The sequence below is a fragment of the Seriola lalandi genome, unplaced genomic scaffold (genome assembly GCF_002814215.2).
Source record: "Seriola lalandi dorsalis isolate HSWRI2012SDOR001 ecotype SW California unplaced genomic scaffold, Sedor1 jcf7180002000875, whole genome shotgun sequence".
Lineage (NCBI taxonomy): Eukaryota > Metazoa > Chordata > Actinopteri > Carangiformes > Carangidae > Seriola > Seriola lalandi.
Genome location: NW_019471534.1, coordinates 657 through 1871, shown reverse-complemented (window position 1 = coordinate 1871; position 1215 = coordinate 657). Strand labels below are relative to the sequence as shown.

General features: G+C 39.5%; 1 protein-coding gene across 1 annotated transcript; it reads left to right on the top strand.

Annotated features, from left to right (window-relative positions):
• Window positions 1-6: 6 nt before the first annotated feature.
• On the top strand, window positions 7-590 carry LOC111663194 (glutamine amidotransferase-like class 1 domain-containing protein 3, mitochondrial). The gene is made up of 2 exons (XM_023417298.1): window positions 7-134; window positions 228-590. The coding sequence occupies exons 1-2, from the start codon at window positions 52-54 to the stop codon at window positions 418-420; spliced, it is 276 nt and encodes a 91-aa protein (XP_023273066.1). The 5' UTR covers window positions 7-51; the 3' UTR covers window positions 421-590.
• Window positions 591-1215: the final 625 nt, after the last annotated feature.

The following is a 1215-nucleotide window of genomic DNA, read 5'->3' as shown; positions in this document are numbered from 1 at the left end:
CAGCTGGAGAAGATCATCAAGGCCTTCCACAAAGCGGGAAAGCCGCTGGGCATGTGCTGCATCTCCCCCGTCCTCGCTGCCAAAATCTTGCCTGGCTGCGAGATCACTGTGGGACAGGACAAAGAGTGTGAAAAGTGAGTGAAATAGTTTGTCACCATCAGATGTCTATGGATATATACATTAAAAAAATGTATTCTACAGTTGTGTCTCTCTGTTGTCCTCTTCAGGTGGCCGTATGCAAAGACAGCAGGTGCTCTGAAGGAGATGGGCTGCAAACATGTGAACAAGGATGTGGGAGAAGCTCATGTTGATGTCAAAAACAAGCTGGTCACCACCAGTGCCTTCATGTGCAATGCTCCAGTTCATCAGGTTTTTGATGGAGTGGGTGTCTTGGTTAAAGAGACACTGAAACTGGCTTAAGAAGTCTCTTCTGGATGTTTGGTTTTATTTACTGCAAAAGCAGCTGTTTGGGATTTTATATACAAGCACTGTATCTAATATTAATCTGGTGGGCTTATCTTTGAGCATTTGTGTGCTATACAATCAATGTGTTGTCTTGAGATTTTGAATAAATGCTACTTTACAAATTACATTTCTTCAAATATTTTTTCTTTAGTAAAATAAAACAATGGCAACCACAGGACATGTACAACATAAATGCTGTCGGATAACTTTCTCATATACATATATATATAGTGTATTAAGTTTGGACAGAACATGACAGAGAGCTGGTCAGAAGATGAAGATTTTAGTTAAGCAGAACCGACATTGAGATGTATGTGAAGGGGTAAGAAACATCTGTAGCCAGCAAATCCTCACATGGTTTAACGTAAAGTGGTTTAAACATCTTACTTTCTGAACATCCTTGGTCTTCATTTTGCTTCAGGGAAATGTATCATAATTTCCAAATTATTCCAAGTTTTGTCAGCAATTTTTCCCTATGGAAATGAATGGACAGAATGTTCAGAGGCTAGAGTGGGTGACATCTCACACAGAGCAGGAGAAGGTGTTAAACTGTTCAGAAAAGCTTAACTCATCCCCACAAATTTCACTCTTCACGCATCATTTTTTGCCAGATCGTAAGCAAATTTGTCTAATTTGACAAAATGTGACTATCAAAGCACAGTGACAGAGAATTAGACCTATGAGTTTCAAAGTGTCAGGAGTAACACTCAACTGCTTCATTGGCTCCAATGTTAAATGAAACCAGAAATC

Excerpts from the sequence above, each read along its gene's own strand:
- LOC111663194 (XM_023417298.1), top strand. The coding sequence starts at position 52 with ATGTGCTGCATCTCCCCCGTCCTCGCTGCCAAAATCTTGCCTGGCTGC. Across the intron at positions 135-227 it reads CAGGACAAAGAGTGTGAAAA|GTGGCCGTATGCAAAGACAG; the intron begins GTGAGTGAAATA and ends TGTCCTCTTCAG.